This window comes from Micrasema longulum, unplaced genomic scaffold (genome assembly GCF_059751315.1).
Source record: "Micrasema longulum isolate JH-2025_06_02 unplaced genomic scaffold, ASM5975131v1 h1tg001091l, whole genome shotgun sequence".
NCBI classification, from domain to species: Eukaryota; Metazoa; Arthropoda; class Insecta; order Trichoptera; family Brachycentridae; genus Micrasema; species Micrasema longulum.
Genome location: NW_028278279.1, coordinates 104,725 through 120,330, shown reverse-complemented (window position 1 = coordinate 120,330; position 15,606 = coordinate 104,725). Strand labels below are relative to the sequence as shown.

The following is a 15,606-nucleotide window of genomic DNA, read 5'->3' as shown; positions in this document are numbered from 1 at the left end:
TAACTTCATTCCATAAACAATGTATTATCTAAGTATGTATCTTAAAATATTTCGTCATTCATCTATAGGTATGTAAACTTCCCTGTCAAAAAATCAAAGTATTGTGCTCACTTTATCTGTTAAAATGTGTATTTCCCACTCCAAAAACTCCCAAAAATGAACTGTTAAAATACTTATTTGATCTTATTTCCAAAATATGTTAAGAATAGTATAAAAGCTCTAAACGTTGTAAACAATTCCCCAGTCTTGAAGATGCCTACTTAGGCGAAAGCGCTCGTTGGTCAAAAAAATAATAAAAAGTCAAACTAAACCTAGAAGTTTCATTGTTTATTTATAATTTTATCATAATCATTAACTATGGAGTTTTATCAAGAAATATCAACAAAAAACATGAATATTATAAAAAAATACACCACCACACCAAGACCAATCAAGATTTTTTTTTTTTTTCTCACAACTTGCAGGAATCAATCCCGCAACGCCAGTTGTTTTTAAGTATCATGAATTTGATGAACATGAACGCCCCATTTAAGAAATACAAATATTTTTTTAATGTTTTTTTTTTAGTATATTTAGTATGATTCCTCTATACATCTCTATTCTCCAAAATAAGATTCGACCATTACTCACAGAGGAAGTTTTTAAAATGAGCTCTGTCCCTATCTACATTACGATGGGGTGAATAGGGACAGTAGATATATATTTTTTTAAATAATGTTAAAATGATAGTGATACCTGACTGTCAAATCAATATAAAATCATTTCTAATCAGACTTTTTTGGCTACGAATAAAACAAAACATGAGCCATAAAATTAATATTTGTAGTAAAACCACTATGTGTCACTGAACTTAACTGGAATTCAAAATGAGTGTATTCATGTATAATATCTAAAATATTGCAGACCAAACGTGACCTGGAGAAACTAGTGGATGAAATAAATGCCGGGCGGCCGCAATGTCCTGTCGGCCTTAATACTCTTGTCATACCGCGGAAACCTGCTGCAGCACACGCCCTGGATCAGCTCAACCAACCATATGTTTACCTACAATGTGGACATGTTCAAGGTAAAATGCAATATTTATTTATTATCTCATAAATTAATGGTACCTACACAGTTTGATAAAAAAATGCACGGAATTTGTGTATATTTAAAAAATCTTTATTTATTCCTCAATATTATTATGTCCTCTTCAAAGTTGTCACCATTGGACATAATAAATCTATGCAGAGTGTTCAGTCAGCGATTTGGTCTTTAACTCCTCTATGGTCGCGAAACATCGTTTTTTCAAAGTCCTCTTCATCTTTGGGAACAGGAAAAAGTTGCAGGGGTTGTAAGTCTGGTGAATACAGTCGCTGGGGCATCAATGCAGTTTGGCTTATTGTTAAAGAAAGTCCCAATCAAGACGCAAGGCATGAGCTGGAGCCTGTCATTTTCGCACTGGAATAATCTTGAAAATTCACTGATCAAACTAACACGCATTTTACTAGTTTGTATGTCATAAAGCAACTACGCATCCATAATTTTCAAAAATTGACAGTTTAATTATAAACATGTGTGCTAATCTAAGATAAAAAAACAAGCTCTGACAATCAAGTATTTTAAAATTTCAAATAAAAATATTCTGTGTAATATATTACAATTTTATTATTAACTTTTGTCATACACAACCATTTGTAAATAAATTTAATTGGAAATGTAACAACAAATATTAACATAAATATCAAAATACATCTTTAAAAAAAACATTAGATGCAAATATACAAACTTGGTTATTACGAGGAAGATGGGACTGACTGAATTTGCTCGTTATAAGCATTACTTTCTAAACAAATAAATATACTAAATTGCAGCAAAAAAAATTCGTTATAAAAGTGAATATATGTATGGAGGAAAACCATAAACTAAAATGTCAATGAATGTTTCCTTATTACATCCGAGATCATGCTATTTCCGTAAGCGTTATAACCAAGTTTGACTGTATTGTTTTTATAAATTGAGTTGATCAAAATAATTAAAATAATTTTTATGTCCTTCAAAAATCTACAAAAAATATTTTTTCAAATTTTGGTCCATAGAGGTCTTATACTTAAATTGAATTTTAATCCTTATTGAATTTTCAATAAGGATTACAATACTATTGAATCTTAAAGATTTTTTTTCATATGAATTATAATTGTTTTTAAATATGTGATGTATTGAGGATGACATTCTTTTAAAAAGTAACTTAGATAATACTTGTAAGCAACATTATGTTTAAATAAGTATACTTTGCATTAGTAATAAAAAAATCTAAAAATTTCAGGTCACCACGACTGGGGTCAGGAGAAAGAATCCGGAGCTCGTCGGTGTCCGATGTGCATGAAAATTGGGCCCGTTGTTAGGGTCTGCATGGGACTAGAACCAGACTTCTATGTGGACAGTGGACCACCCACGTACGCCTTCAACCCCTGCGGACACATGGCTACTGAGAAGACAGTAAAGTGAGTTGACCACGCGACTTCACTATTGAAATGTGCAGAAATATTTTACAACGTAGTTGTAGTTGTTTTATTTTTTTGTTAAACTGTCGTGTATTTGAATGAAAACGGTGACAGCTATCGTTTTGTGGTGTAATGGTTAAGACATTTGACTCACGCGCGTGAGGTTCCGGTTCGATTCTCCGTGAGAACACAAAAATTAAATGAGATTTTTCTCAAGGCTGGGTGTTCTGTGCTGTAATTCACCACTGTAATTGGGGCTCCTATTCTTCGAATTGCCTTACAAGTAAGGTAATCAACAGGTATTCGTTGCACAGATCTTTTTTGAAATTAATGGAACAGATTTGTGCCTAAATTTAGAATTTTTGCAAAACTTGTGAACTAAACGAGGAACAGAATATGGGGCATTCCACTGTGACTGGTGGGACATTTGATTCCAGAATTTGACCAACTTTAGTTGTAACTATATCAGAATTCATACAATAGTAAAATGTTCTATCTAGAAATTCAAAACTTGCATCATTTTCCCACTTTACATGGAATGCCCCGTATACTTACATATTCAATATAATTTTGTTTAACATTGTTTAAGAATTTTTTTTTGTAAATGCTTCACAGTTCTCTGAAACCTTTGTTAAATTAATAGTTTAACTTTGTTTGACGGTATAGTATTATTTACCCGCATAATGAAAACTAGTATAATTATGTACGTATTTTCTTATTTTATTAACATTTTGTACTTACGAGGGTTGATTGATATGCTCCACCCCTGACATATTTCGAAGTAGACGAGAAAAAGTTTTTGTACCTTAATTTTCATCGTAGTCCCCCTGGACTCGCATGCACTTCGTCCAGCGATGCTCCGCTGCTACCGCTTCCCGGTAGAACATTTGCCCGACCCTTGCCAACCACTCATCTAAACAGCACACGACCTCATTTTTGTCCAAAAATTTATTTCCATGAAAATGATCCTCGAGTTTCGGGAATAGATCAGTTGAATATCAATATAAGGGGTGTTCAACTAATTCAAACCCATTTTTGTGAATAGCAGCCATTGACTAACGCTTTGTGTTCCGGAGTATGAGTGGTTGGCACGAGTCGAACAAATTTTCTACCAAGAAACTATGGGGACGACTTCTGAAAATAAGATATAAATTTGTTTCTCATCCACTTTGAAATACGTGGGGGGTGGAGCATATTCAATCAACCCTCGTAATGTGAGTTTAGAAACTAGTCAGATTTAAACAATTTCCTAGAATAAACTTCTGTAAAAGAATGCAGAAACAATGTTTTTGTAATTGTTACTCCCCGTTTTTGTCACTTTATCTTTCTAATCGTTGTGTTGGATACAGGTATTGGGCTAATGTTGCGGTACCCCATGGAACAAATGACTTCAGAGCAATCTGTCCGTTCTGCGCTACTCCCCTCGTAGATAATCCCGGATACATCAGACTCATCTTCCAAGACAACCTCGACTGAATGTGTGTGGACACCTATATACTAGGTTAACAATAACACAGAACAACGGTGGGAAATTTTCTAATTATAATATCGCGGGGTTATTACTACAACTAGGCAACTGCAAAATCAGAATTGAATCAAAGAATCAAATTATGATAATTTTGTGATTCAAATGCACAACTCGTCTATTTGTAGCATTCACGGAGAAGAATATAAAAATGTGTTTTTAGTGGCCAACTCAAAAAAGTTCTGATTTTGAAGTTACCCTACTGGGTAGTGAAGTTACCCTAGTCGTTGTAATTACCCCTCGATGTAATGTTTATTTTAACATGTCAAATTGATATCAATCTTCATATGAGGAAGTTCAGTGGTTTAAAAAAAAAACATATTTGTTGATAGACTTTTAAACTAAGCCAAAACCTTTTTTTTTTTCAATTTTTATATATCCTATTATCAGCGCTATGGCTTTTTAAAGTTTTGTATTTCTGAAATAATTCCGCATGAGAGAGGTTCTCTTCCGTTTATTATCTGTCAGTTCTGCTGACAGTAAGCAGACTGGATATCTTTCAAAGCTCTCTTATCATTTGTCGATTCATATGAACCAGTGACGCTGTTCAAAGTAGTTACTTTTTAATAAAATATTTTTTTATTCTTTTTTTTGTTCATTTTTTGTACAGAAACTTTGATGTACAATTTAATGTTTTAATTTTTACCGCGCACAAAAAAACTTTTTTAAATCCAACTTTTCATAAGGCTGAAGTTCCTTATTGTCAAAGATGTATTTAGAAAAGCAGGCGGTTCTATCTCTTCCTTCATATTTTCTAACTTAACATTTTATTACCGCCAATCTACAATTTTGGCAAAAATTATAATATTTTCATGTTAGGAGACTTTGAACTCTTATTGGATATTATAGGGACCAATAGTAGGCGAGCTTTCTCAAGAAGAACAGTACCGCGGATCGGAGTAAATAATGTGTTCGATTTGATTTAAAAAACAGTGTTACTGTCTCCTGAAAAAAGTTGATTTAGTAGATTGGCGGTAATACGATATACGTTTCAGGTTTATAGATATGGTCGGCATAGTTTGATGCAGCTTACTATGTTAGTAAATTTCCAAAAATTCATCCAAAAAACCGCATCCGTCTACAAAACGTCATATTTAAAAAAGAGATGTTAGGTTAGGTTGATATAAAAAAAATATAACTTTATGTCTATCTCTATCTACCTCCTTATAGCAAAGCCGGCTCTGTCGATATGTGATTTCAGATTTTTCATAGCAACATTTACAAATCTTTCGGGTCACGTGATCTTACGGTTGCGCTATGTTACCCCAAATTTACAAACCTAACCAGTCACTGTTGAAATTTAATCCACTCTCAATGACATTTTCAAATTATATATTTTAAATTGGCTTTTAAGAAAAAAAGTAGCCACCTCGAAACGTTTTAAAATTGAAATAAATTGTAATTTAAGCAAAATTGGCTCAGCGCAACAAAATTTTTGTCACTTTGAATGTGTAGATATGTGTAGTGTGGGGTACTTGTGCCTTCGGAACATATCGATGTACTTACCTTAAAACTTAAAGATACAGGGTCGGTAGTGTATCTTCATGATCGCTCAGGAGAATTTATCTTCAACTATACTGGCATAGTAAACATATGGATTCTGTTTTTTCCAATTGAGATTGCCCCCCAAGTATGAAATCAAGGCATTATTGGCTTAATCATGTATTCTAGACAAAATTAGAAAAACATTTCAATAAGAAAATAAAATCTGGTGTTGAATGGTTTATTTTGTAATTTTACACAAATTTAAATCTTATTTGTAGAAAAAAAAATATTTTTAATCTTATAAACTGTTTTCTGCGCCTCCTGTAAAATTATTTTTTCCACAAGACATAATCTTTTCCACACTCTCTCAGTAATCCGTTTCTTGATAATCCGTCAACTCCAATAAACCGCTGTTATTTTAACTAGTTGATGTATTCGGTAGACGAATTCAGTAGTCCGCCGCAATCAAGTGACATTGAACAAATACTTTATAATTTTTATAAATAATTTGAATAAATTTAACTGTTTGTAAGATCCGAGTACGAATTCCTCAATAACAAGTATTTTTATGGAAATATCTGTTTGAAAATTTGACCATGTTTTGTATGTATGTGCTGTAATCTGGTTTTTAGGGTGGCGGATTACTGAGAGAGTACAGTAGTAGGTTTTATCAAACCGCCGAAGTTATACTATTTAGGGTTACCAAAATATAAATACATGAACATAAGTGTACCGTGCCAACTTGCAGAATTTAAAACACATTGGATAAGCTTAATACTGATGTTTTGAATTTGGTTTCAGGTTTCTATGGTGGAAAATAGAAGTGCGTGTTTGTTCAAGAATCAGCTGGGATAATGTTTTCTATTAAGTGCTACGGAAATTATATTGACCATATTTTGCTGTTTGCATCGATATTGTATTAATTTGTGAAATAATGTCCAGTGTATGCGGCTTGAGGATGTTGTTTCTACCCGTGTGTTTCATAGTGAAAGTCACCCGAATGATAGTGAAGATAAACTTAACAAATTGACTGTGGTTCGACGTTCGCGTGTTTTACTATGCATTAGCCATATTCATACTATTAAGTAACAAATCTGAAATTGTAAATAAGTGTTATTTGTTTTCTTCGCATCTTAGAATATAAACTTTATTATTTTAAGGGTGCAGTGTGGAGCCGAGTGTATGAATATGCCACTTTGCTGTTCTTGCTGTGAATTACGCCAACCTTTAGTTAAGTTAGTTTCCAGTGTATTTGAAAGAAATCTTTCAATGTTGGACAACACATACTGCCATAAAATGCCTATTGTATCAGAGTGACACACTGTTAAAAGTTTCTACATCAGCCTCACACAGATTATCTTATAATAAACTTAATGTTGCTGCTAGATCGATACGAATACTTTAATGAAAATATTGATAAAACTCACTTTGCATATTCAAATATTTCAAATTACATTAAATTTATAAAATATTTTTTATGTCACGCCATTAAAGTTCAGAGTATTTAATTTTTTAAAGAAAAATGTATTCCTGAATATTTTTTTAAAAACCTGTTTCTGAAAATTAAAAATATCTTTTTTATTTAAGTCTTCATGAAAGAGATCTCATCAAATGCATTTATTTCTTCATAATTGTTTTTCATTTAACATTAATGAAGGATATATTTCTTTTGCATTGCATTTATATTTGAATACAGTACCTATAGCTTTTAACTTTGATCATATATATAAATGTAATAAAATATATCAAAATCAAAATGGTCAATATTAGCTTTGCCGTCCTTACCTAGTGTAATATATAGAAAGAATATAATCAATTATTGCAAACAAATTTATATTATTTCAAAAGATTTTTAGAGACATTAAAACTCTTAATTCACCGACTGTGTATTTGTTTAAAATCATCAAATACAACAGCGGGCAGAGCCAGACCTACCATAGGTTCAGTTGGCCCGAAGAATCAGACAATTGCTTACATAAGAGGGGAGAATAATCTGCTCATATTAATTGACAAACCCTTTTCAATAAGTGGCGGGGCTTTAGATCCGGCGCTGATATATCTATGGCTTGTGTCTTACAAAATTAGGGCGGAGTAATTTTACAGCTAAATTGTGTTTGAAACTATTTTCAATAAAAAAGCACTTTCACATATGTATGTGTTTATACATTTTTTTAATATGTGTATTTTTTAATAGACCCTCTCCAAAATGTTGGCAAAAAAAAAAATGAAACCCGACACTGACCCTTTTAGATCCAAGACACAGATATTATGTTTTCTTTGTGATCAACAAATAAACACTGTTAAAATTTTAATTTTTTAACCTAAATTGAAACATAACCACCATGCTTATTCTATGTAACATTTTAGAATTGTTGAAATGCGAATTTTTTTGTTTTGTGTCTTGTTATATGTGGGTGTTGTAAAATGTGTTGAAAAATAATCTTTGTTAGGTATGAAAATACATACTGTATTATTTTTTTAAAGATATAATTATGATTTTTTTTTAATGATTGGTGGGGAGGCTTCTTGAAAAGCGAAAAAAAACGAAAATGAAACTGCACTAAAAGTTTACTATATTCTACATCTTAAATTTATACTAAAACTTGTCATGTGTTAGTAAGTTTTGGCTTTTAGTTTGTGGAAGTCGCCTAAATCCAGTTTCTAATTCATTTCAGTCTGTTTATTCATTCCAACTATCGATAGACCGAGCCAATTATAAATAATTTATTGCATTGTGTTACGTAGAGCGCAGATGAAAATTTTAAAAGCCTCGAAAAGTTAACAATAAAACAATGTTTTATTCAAAGGGATTTTCTCTTTGGATATATATAACTAAAGTGTGTCAATACTCAATTAATCTTTGAAAATAAAAATAATAGCATTTAACATTAATAGATCAAAATTTTTCTTTACAAACCTTTTCCCCTGTGTTGCACAAATTTCAACAACTCACCATTGATTTTTTACTTTCAATTTATTTCACTATAGTTCTAAGAAAAGTTGTATAGCAAGCTATTGATTCGTATGTGTACCTTTTCATTTTAGAAAATGTGTTCTTTCTTTTATGGCCAACAAATCTATTTAACTGATCAAAGCAATAAATGGTTTGATCTATCTAAAAACTTAGGCTTTGTTAGTCCCTGAACCTTAGAGTAATAATTCGCTCTCGCTTAAAGAGAAGCCCTTCAGCTCTATATTACATAGAACAAAAGCGTTCCAAATTTTTGTTTTGGTTTTTAGTTTAAGAACAAACGTGTAATGGACTGGTTTCGGTTTGCGCTTGCAATTCTCAATCCAAGTGCATAACGGCCCGTTGTATTGCTTGTAAACTGTAGCTAACTTCGTAGTTGATAATCATTGAATAGTTTTGGTCCAGCTAATAGTCCAAACGCTCTTGTGGCCGTATTATATCGTGCATTTACATACAAAATACACGAGAAAAACTGTTTTCTCGTGCCATGAGTGGTTCAGAATAGCACCCCTGGTGGCGTATTATTACTCTAAGCCCTGAACATTTTTACTGCGTACATTTTTGAGGTTGATAGAAAAATGAATTGTAATAAAACAGAAGTGCATAGTAGCGGTGGCCTTGGAATAAAATAAGATGCTAGCTACTAGATTTATACTAAATGAATTAATAATTAAATATACATTATTTAAAAATCTAAATCCAATAAGTTTTTTGTTTGTTCCAATGTTTCATTGCATTGCAAGTACCGCTGAATGATTGTATGTAACTTAAATTTCAAGTATGTTGTGAAACACTATTTAATTATTAAGTATTAAATGTAACTTGAAAATTATTATTTTTAATGAGAATTCAAATGAAATAGTCTAAAATCGAAAATCTTATCTAATCCCACTGGTAATAATTGAAGTCGATTCAAACAAAATTATATTCTTAATGAATATAGAAACTACGATTATTGAATATGGGGTATTCATTTTTTTAGAAAATGTTTCGGGTCAGTGTTGACTTGAATAAAATTGGATTAATTAGATTGAAATTTATTTAGGAAATATAATTGATTATATTTCCTTTTGCAGAATTTTATGAAATTTGCGACAATTATTGTTTTTAAATCAACGCAAAATGTTTACCCACTTTCTAGTGTAATATAATAATTATAAAATGACGAGTGTTTTGGATTTCTACAAACGCTTACTGTTTTACTAGTGAAACATTGAACTGATGAATTAGATTTACTTTTTTGTATATGTTTTTTTGTAAGAAAACTTGAAATATATAAGCGCTCTTTTGAGTTGCTAAATCCACACTTTATTTTATTTTTGTTTCTCATCCTCCATACGTTTTCCAAATATCCTATCATATCCTTTTTTAATTTGAAAAAAAATAATATATATTTTACTTCCTCATCACATTACACTAAAAATATTTTTTGAGAGTTAGGATGCTTGCTTGTGTTACTGCTTATTAAAGCATCCCGCTATGATCTTTTGATACTCAACGCATCCACATTTTTTTGTCAGAGTTTAGTTGTCACGCAAATTGGTCTTAGGGAATGTTTTTAAATTTTCTTTAATCGAATGATGATATATTATTATACCTTATTCACTGTTCTCGTGTACCTATTTACTATAGTTTATATACACAGTGATGTTGGAAAATTGGTTTCATCCTAATAATTATTGAATGTTTTATTTAATCAGTATTATATTGATATATTCCTTGTACATATTTCTTGCCGTTATAATCAAAACCCGTTTAAGGTTATCCATTTGACTTAAATAGGTTTACTTAAAAATATTAGACTTCGGAAAGAGAAACAATAACAAGTGGTTGTCACAGTAACATATTGATGATCAAAGGAAACAGCTGCAATGGAATGAATACGCTTCGAGCCCACATTGCATTGATAATTCGATCGTTATAAATATATGCATCATATGACACAAGATCCATTCAAAACAGACCTAACTAGAAATGTAAGCGTAACATTTTATAAAATGGTGCATTACCCCCTTTTCTTCGTAACTTTGAACAAAGTAATAATGAAATCAATATTTGAAGTTCTAGTTTTATGATTTTCCATGTTTCAAACGTTCCAAACATTCAATTATGTATATATTTATGTTGTTTAAAATAACTTCATGGATGTACTTACAGGTTGTAATTTTAAACAAAATAATAAAGGTACACGAATTGTTTAAGTTTCATGTTACTAATGTTTGATCATTAGTAATAGTAACAATTTTAAAAACAAAATCTTTTTGTATGAAAAATGGAATATTTTATCAAAACAACTACATATTACTTTTATTTTTAACTATTACTAATTATCAAACAACCCGGCCTTAATGTTTCATGTTACTTACAAATTTAAAAAGTTTTAATTTGGCGGTTCAAATATTGATAGTAGGAATAATTATTGTTAATAAAATTTAATTTACAATAATGAACTAATTTGTATTCTAAAAACGGAATAGGTGAATTTATCTGAGAAAATAAATGTCTGTGTCCATGTCAATATAAAATTTGCAAAACATCAAAAACAAGTGAAATACATAGAAATGAAAAATTACTCTCTCTTTCAAAGAATTGGGTAGGTATATTGAAATATTTTCAATATCTAAAACATTTTTCACTGGTTAACATATAACAACGGAGATGAAGAACACTTCAGAGAAGGCAATACAGAAGTCTAGGCATCTACAGGGCTTATGACCTGTCAATGGCTGGTTTAAGTGGCCACTTTACACACTGTGTAACATTCACCATTATGCCCATATTTGAACATCTATATTCCTTCAATTCTTTCATGTGTTGATGTTTGTGAAGTTAAAGAGTCTTCATCTCTGTAGTTATGTGTTAATATTGACAGCTCCCCGGGGAGCTGAATCCAGTCCTCTACAAAAATTTGGACAAACTCAAAATATTGTTGATTTTTCACTTGGTTTAATTACATGCCATTGATCCGATTGTAAATTGTTATTGAACTCACCAAATTCAACACATACACCGTATTTTCGTTATGACATTATCCACTTTTTTGTTTATAAATTTATATAAACAACAATTCTAAGTTAGTTACTGTCACAATGACACGCTACACATGCTGCAGTGACGTCAGGAGCTTATTTAGCACTGACCCTTGTCTACAAGAATAATGATGAGGTCGAACCTCAAACTGGTCATCGTATAGCTCGTAATTAAAGTGGTTTATACAAATTTATATACAGAAAAATGTATAGGTATTTAAATCTTTACATTTATATACCTTCCGCTTAATATACAAAAATCTTCCCATAAAAAATGAAAATAACAATTTTACATATAAAATTAATGCACAAATTGTTATCGAAATATGTATTAAGCGATTTAAAATAAAACACTGCTTCCATCTGCCTAAATTTCTTGTATGTACATAAATAATTTATTTTTGTAAATGTATGTAATGTTTTAAAAATCAAACTTTCGCAAGTCTTCAGTATTAAACCAGCACTGACGAAAAACTATTCGGATTTATGAATATTTAAGTATTACCAAATAATAATTGTACCTACATTTATTTATTTTTACACGTAATGTGTTTTCTAATAGATAGATTTTAAAAATTTGCAGCCATATTTGTTATGAATAATATTTTCTTCTATTACAAATCTTATTCTGTTAATAATAATCCTAAATTAGTATCTAAGTGTTACACAGATTTGATTTTCATTTCATTGTTTGTAAGGTTTGTCCACTTTTAGAGCATTGTAAATATTTAATTAATGTACAATAAAATGAGTTTTAAAATATGTATCTGTGTTTCATTATGCATTGAAATTTTTACAAAATACGTAAACACCGCTAATAAAAATATTTCTGTTTTCACAAAAATAATTTATAACTTGAAGAACTAAAACCAAGCATTAGCTTCAATAGGAGACATTAAATTTATTTAATCAACTTTAAAAAATCAGTTTTTAAATATTGCAATAATTTTTATAGAGCAGTTTGAAAAAAAAAAAAGTAAATATTATATTACTATGTAATATTTACATTTTGCATAAAGTTATTATCATGGTTTTCAAATAATTAAAAACCTTTAAATTGTAGTGTTCATCTAGAAACACTGAATCAGTTACTAATATTGGTTTCACTGAACAGCATTATACATTTAAAAAATAAATAAAATGACGTTGCATATTAAATTTGATGCTTTTGCCAATGTCATGTTGAATTATTTTATAAACAAACTGGTTTGCAGCACGCAACCAGCCCCATCCTCGGGTCTGCAAGCAACGCAAACAGGTAAGTCTAGAAAGAAGTCTAGTCTTTCTTCCGAGAAAGTTCTATCCTTTCTCGTTTAAAAACTAAAAAAGAGAATCCCTCCACAAAATGATCAATCTTCCACCCATACTTATACAGCTGTCACTGATCTAACAACAGGCCCCAGTCGTGCACTACAAATCGATTCCGTTATTTTTGAAAATTTAAGTATACAGATGGATTCCTGCTCGCTATGAATTGGATATTTGTTGGAAGAGAAATTAGTGGGGCAAACAAAGAATAAGTGGTTGAGATCTTCTTCTTCAAAATGACAATCGCAAATGGGGGAGTCAAAGACACCAATTCTCGCAAGGTGAGTCCTCGTACAGCAATGCCTTATCCTCATTCGACAAATGATAGATGTATCTTCTTTGTTCAGCAAAATTTTCTTAAACAGTATGAAGGCTGTCTGGAAATCTCCTGATCCAATCGGATATTTACTCAGTGAAAACCAAATGCCGCCCATATAATGCCTGCACAACACCTATTCTCCTGTACGGATGCAAATCGTGGCACCTCACTAGGGCCTAAAACAGCAAAATTCTGAGTTTTAAGAATAGGTGTCTCAGAAGAATCTCGGGTGTGCGATGGTTTGTCTTTGTGAGGAATGAAGTAATAAGAGCATGGACGCAGCAAACTCCGCTGACAACTATCTGACGATTGACAGCGGAGGCGATACTGTTGGCTGCGGATACTGCGGATGCCTCCTGAGAGCCTTAACCACACTTGCCTACTTTACAAGGCATCAGGTTCTGACGTATTGGACGTCCACTGCCGACTGTTTATTGAATAATTGAAGTAATAAGTTCGATAAATTGTGAGAGTAGATGTGATAAATTATCAGATGTTACAGAACCGGCCTCTTTATTACCGGTGTGAAGAGCATAACCATCGGGAGAATTGAAATGGTAAAAATGAAAAGGACTATTTATCAAGAGTTGTTTTACTAATGTTAGGAAGAAACATTTGTCAAACAAATTGTTGTTGGGTATTGCTGGATTGTGAAGAAGAGGGAGCCTTTGCAACATCAGCGTATGATTTTCCTTTGCTAAATGTAGATTTAGCAGCTGCACTATAAGAAATATTTTGCTCAGTCATGTTCTTTTTGATGATATTTTGTCTTAGGTATTCTGGACAGATTCTGTTTGTGGCTAAATGATTTCCTGAACAGTTGACACATATGGCATTTTGAATTTCAACTTCATAAGTCTTTCCCAGATGCTCCAATTCACACTTGAAACATCTAGGTTTGGGCCTACAAATTGTCTTGGCGTATCCATATCTACAACACGAAAAACAAAGAATTGTTGGGTAAATGTATTGTTCAATATTTATTGCCATATAAAAAGCGAATATTTTCTTTAGTAGAATCTGCCCTTGGAAGGTTAGAACGACTGTTTGAGTGGAAATCCTTTGAAAATTTTTGATCGACAGGCGAAGTCACCTTTCTCGATAGTCTGCGAGATTTTATAATTTTTCCAGTGAGTGTCATTTGGCAATCCAACATTTTTAATTATCTCCTCATGAGTCCACTCCAAAAGAATACCTCTGACTAGACCCATGCGAGAGACCATATGAAATGGAATAAACAATTTATATCCACGTGTTTTCAAACTATTATCATCTATAAAAGCCTATGATAAAAGTTTTTGTCGCTAAAAAGCCGACAAATTGTTCAGATATGCAGTTTCGGCCAGTAGATTTTATTCCCGCAAGAGGTATGATACTGGAAATATTAAGGGAATGCAGGAGTTTACCAAGTTCGAAGACATTTTATGAAAAAGCTGACTAAGGAAAAACTTCATATATACTATATTTGTTAATGATAATATCTACTGAATCTGAAGACAAAAGTTGGTTTGATGTTGAAGATAACTGAGGGGTTTAAGACGTTTGAGGAGATTTAGAATATTTTTGACAGAATCATTTTAGCATAGTTTTCTTACTTTATTTGGAAAAATTGGGGAAGAGGATAGTGAAGTGTTTGATGAAGATGTAGAGGGGATATCGGGAGGTTCCTTACGTCGCGTTTTTAATCTCTCCATATTCCCACAAAATTGAATTATTCAAAACTATAAAATTGTATAACAAAGTGAAAAAAAAAAACAAAAAGTTATTGTTGCAATTTACTACTGAAACTGAAAATTTCAGTAGAATGAAATTAAAAAACTTAAATTAAGATCAAAATAATACAATAAAGATGGATTTGGCTTATCTGGGAAGTACTCCTTTACCAGCAACCATTAAAAAATTGAAAAAAACTTTGGAAACAATCACAAAAACACCAAATATGGCAAAATTACTGGAGCTAAATACTAAACGAACTGACAATTACAACTGTCAAAACTCAAGTATACCATCATATATGGTTGAATAAAATATCAACATGGATTAGGTTTCACTGGATGATTGCAAAATAATTAAAGAAAACATTCTACTCTCTTACCTGTTGCAAAGCAATAAACAATTGTTTGATTTTAATCTTTATAGTATTTATAACATTCATGCACATACTCAACTTCGGCATTATAATGGAAAATTAAACAGAATACCATGAAATTTATTCAGAGTAACGAGAAGGAAAACATTTTTGAGAAGGGAATGTGGAAGTCTAGGCGTTAACTGGGCTTATGACCTGTCTTTGGCTGGTTTAATTGGTAATATTCACTATTCTGCCTTTGTTTAAACATCCACATTTTCTCAACTCTGTTGACTTTTGTTGCCTAGGTCGTGAAATAATTCACCAGATAAATCTTACCCTCACATCAATAAAGGTTTCAGCTCTTTTACTTCACATTTCTACATTTACTCAGCGATGGTAAAAATTCACACAAAAT

General features: G+C 31.4%; 1 protein-coding gene across 1 annotated transcript in view; it reads left to right on the top strand.

Moving 5' to 3' along the window:
* Positions 1 to 7,063, top strand: part of Pli (E3 ubiquitin-protein ligase pellino) — a 134,425-nt gene extending 127,362 nt beyond the window's left edge. Inside the window, exons 6-9 of the mRNA XM_088233388.1 lie at positions 904 to 1,066; positions 2,306 to 2,483; positions 3,833 to 4,007; positions 6,295 to 7,063. Of these exons, the coding sequence (XP_088089514.1) occupies positions 904 to 1,066; positions 2,306 to 2,483; positions 3,833 to 3,959 (468 nt within the window). The 3' untranslated portion in view covers positions 3,960 to 4,007; positions 6,295 to 7,063. The remainder of the gene's footprint in view (positions 1 to 903; positions 1,067 to 2,305; positions 2,484 to 3,832; positions 4,008 to 6,294) is intronic.
* Positions 7,064 to 15,606: the final 8,543 nt, after the last annotated feature.